This window comes from Carlito syrichta, unplaced genomic scaffold (assembly GCF_000164805.1).
Source record: "Carlito syrichta isolate Samal-C Ts95f unplaced genomic scaffold, Tarsius_syrichta-2.0.1 Scaffold287779, whole genome shotgun sequence".
NCBI classification, from domain to species: Eukaryota; Metazoa; Chordata; class Mammalia; order Primates; family Tarsiidae; genus Carlito; species Carlito syrichta.
This window is the reverse complement of record NW_007231875.1, coordinates 133,012-136,755: the sequence shown is the minus strand read 5'-3', so window position 1 is coordinate 136,755 and position 3,744 is coordinate 133,012. Positions and strand designations below refer to the sequence as shown.

General features: G+C 59.5%; 1 protein-coding gene across 1 annotated transcript in view; it reads right to left on the bottom strand.

The window, feature by feature from the left end:
- GJB3 (gap junction protein beta 3) overlaps positions 1-708 on the bottom strand; it is an 851-nt gene extending 143 nt beyond the window's left edge. The window contains 2 exon segments of the mRNA XM_008053025.1: positions 1-7; positions 9-708. The exon segment at positions 1-7 is cut by the window's left edge and continues 143 nt beyond it. Coding sequence (XP_008051216.1) covers positions 1-7; positions 9-698 — 697 coding nt within the window. The 5' untranslated portion in view covers positions 699-708.
- Between the last annotated feature and the right edge of the window lie 3,036 nt (positions 709-3,744).

Here is a 3,744-nt window from a genome sequence, read left to right as displayed (position 1 = left end):
GAGCATGGGGGGCCGTGGCCGCCCCGGGGCCTGTCCCTGCCGCGCAGGCATCGCAGGACCCGGTGGGAGATGAGGTAGCAGATCTCGCAGATGGTGAGCACGATGCAGACGGCCGAGGCGCCCACCATGAAGTAGGTGAAGACCTTCTTCTCGGTGGGCCGGGCGATGTAGCAGTCCACGGTGTTGGGGCAGGGGGCCACGCTGACGCACTGCACCAGGCGCGGCATGCCGAAGCCGTGCCACAGGGTGTGCAGCACATAGAGGAAGAGGAACTCGATGAGCAGCTTGAAGACGAGGCTGAACAGGTAGGTCCACCACAGGCCACCGTGCTTCTTGCCCGCGTTGTCGTACAGCTTGGCGCACTGGTCGCCGTGCTTCTGGCGGTGGCGCCGCTCGCGCTCCTCGCGGTAGGCCACGTGCAGGATGACCAGCAGCGAGGGGCATGTGACGAAGATGAGCTGCAGGGCCCAGAGGCGGATGTTGGAGATGGGGAAGAAGTTGTCGTAGCACACGTTGGTGCAGCCGGGCTGCTTGGTGTTGCAGTCAAAGTCCTTCTGCTCGTCCCCCCACACGCGCTCCGCGGCCACCACGTACACCAGCACCCGGAAGACGAACACCACCGACAGCCAGATGCGCCCGAAGGCCGTGGAGTACTTGTTCACGCCGCTCAGCAGGGCCTGCAGCGTCTTCCAGTCCATGGCGCCGGGTGGGGGCGGGGGCCAGGGCCGGGCCCACCTGCGGGAGGGAGAGGAAAAGCCGACAGGTGGATGAACGGGTGGCTTTACAGAGCACTTGCTGTGTACCGGGCACCGCTCCGTGTTCTGACCTTTGCAGCCATCACAACGGCTCTAGGAGGTCGCGACTGTAATCCTTCCCAAACTGCCGTTAGGAACTGGAGGCACAGCAAGGTTAAGGAACCTGCCCAAAGTCATCGAGCCAGTGTGCCCGGAGGAAGGGAAGATGCATTTGCTGATCATCACAGTGATCGCTTATTCAGCATTGACTAAACACTTCGTAAACACTTTATGAGCAGGATCTCATGTAATTCTTTACAATGACCCCACAAAGTGGTTACTACTATGCTCCCCATTTACAGACGAAGAAACAGAGAATCAAACGATTACAAAGCACGTTGTACTTAGTAAGTGCTCAATAAATGCTGGCTACTCATTACTGCGAAGTCACTCACTTGAAACGAGAGATGGATTCAAGACCGGGCTGTGGGTGCTGGGGCTTGTGCTCTCCACCACCTGCTTGGCCCTTCTCAGCTGCACACCTGCCCCAGACCAGATTCTCAAGACTGTAGATACCTCACTACTATCCTGTGAGGCTGGGGTTATAAGTCCCACTCTACAGGAAGGAAACTGAGGCTTGGAGAGAAGTAACCTGCCCCAGGTCTCATAAGCAGCCCGTGGTGAAAATGGCAGACTGACTCAGGTGGAGGATGATTGGAGGGTTATGGTCTGGCTCCTGTGAGGACACCAGACCCTGGGACTAGCTAGAGCTAACTCCCTTCTTTCTGTGCTGGGCCTGGGGGAGCCCAGCCACCTCCAGCCATGCTGGTCTCCAGGGCTTTGTGGTGGGGAGGTGTGCTTTGTTCAGGCCCTCAAATCATACATCTTCCTAGCCCCAGAGTGACTCAGAGGGTGTGGATGGGTGGGTCTGCCTGACTGTGCCCTGTGTCTGCACGGATGTGGGTGTGAGCACGTGCCCTTCCACGTGTGTGTGTGGGCCTGCATGTGCGCACAAGTGCCCCTGGAGCTGAGTCTGTGCCTCAGAGCATGCGCAATGCCTGCGGGGCCACCACCCTGCTCCATGCCACCATCACCCTGGCCTGTAGTATTGCCACAGCCTCCTCACTGGCCTTTCGCCTTATGCTTCTGTGCCCTTAGAGACCCTTAAATCGGTTCATGTCACTTCCCTGTTTAAGATTCTCCACTAGCTTCTCGCCACGCTTAGTATCCAACCCCAGACTCCACTTCTCACCTGCCTCTTTGCTCCAGTCACTCTGGGGTGGGGGCCTTTGGGGTTCTATATCGATTCCTTTTGCCTGGAATGTTCTTCTAGAACCTCACATGGTTGGATCCTTCTCATTCCAGAGGCCTCTGCTCAAACATCATCTCCTCTGAGGCCTCCTCAGACTATTCTAGGTCTGAAAGAGCCTCTGCCCCTAGTCACTCTGTTCCTGTCCCCTTTGTTTTCTTCATAGCACTTGGTCACCATTTGAAATGAAAGTATTTATCTATCACCCATCTCTCCCACTTGATCTTGCTCACTGCTTTATATTTAGTGCCTAGTGCTTGGCACATAGTTGGTATTCAATAAATGCTGAGTGAATGAACAAACGAAGGCTGAGCTTTCAGAGAGGCAGTCTGGAGGGAGAGCTGGGCAGGAGCCTGAGGGGCAGTGTGGACACGGGATGGGAAGACCAGGGGAAGACTTCCCAGAATGGAAAGAGGGGGAGATGTGAGCCTTCTCAGTGCCAGGGCATCCTGGATGCCTCTCCTTTGAGAATCAGTCTGGGCAGGATGGGGTGATTGGAAAGTCCTTGTTCCCGGAGACCCTCCTCTAAGCCCTCTGGGGAGGGCAGAGGACCAAGGACTGACCTGACCATGGAGTCCCACCCGGTTTCAAACCTCAGCCACATACTAGCTGGGCGCCTTCCAAGGTTTCTCTAATCTCCTTGACCCCATTGCCTTATCTCTAAAGGGAAATCATTCCTCTTCCTTGGGCTGTTATAACAATCTTAAGAGACTGTGTCTCCCCAGCTCGCTGCTCAACTGAAGTGGAGGTTGGCACCCTTCTGCCAGGACAGGCAGAGGAGAGGGACCCTGGCGGCTGCTTCCGCCTGCCCTCCCCCCGCTGCCCACCCGGGTCAGCCCCCTCTCAGCCCCCACCTTTCATCTTCCGGAGCTATCGCCTGGCCCTGTCTGACACACCCCTGGGACCAGACTCACCAGAAAAGAATTTCCCTCCCAAGTCCTGGCTGGGGACTGGTGGAGCCGGTTCCGGTCCCCCCTTGCTACCCCCCAGCTTCCAGCACAACGCTTTTTCCTCGTCCTTGTGCCCAGCTCTGCCCTTCCCCAAAGTTCCCCAAGGATACCCCCCCCCCCCCAGTTTCCCTCCATTCCAGGGAGCTCCGGAGCTTATGCACATGGGGGAGGGGGTCTGGGAACGTTCCCGCAGCTGGAACCCCCACCCGGTCCAGGATCGAGGGGCAAGAAGGCAGGGTGGGGTGGGATGTTGTGTGTGTGCGTGAGTGTGTGTGTGTGTGTGTGTGTGGGGGGGGGGATCCCTCCACTGCCCCCTGGCGCCCACCTGGGGTCGTCTGGGAGCACTCCTTGCCCCAACGGCGGGAGCCGCCTCGCTCCCGGCCCTCACTCACCGGCAGCGGCGCAGCCACCCTGGGGTCCAGACCCCGCGTCCCCGAGGCCCGCAGCAGAGTTGAGGGCGCCGGAGCCTGGCTTGGCAGTGGGGCGCGATGCGCGGGCGTGGCGGGAGCACCCGGGGGCGGCGTGGAGGAGGAGCAGCCGGGCAGCCGGGGTACCACTTCTAGACCCGACGCGGTCACGCGCGCCCGGGGCCACCTCCGGCAGGGTTCGGGGCTCGTCTGAGCCTCGGAGTCTTCACGCGTGGTTCTCGGGCATCGGCGGCCATGGGCAGGGCTGTTGTAAAGGCTCCAATGAGACCCGGGACGTGAAGCACTCTGCAAACTCTGAAGTGCCGCGGCCGCTGGCGGGCGGG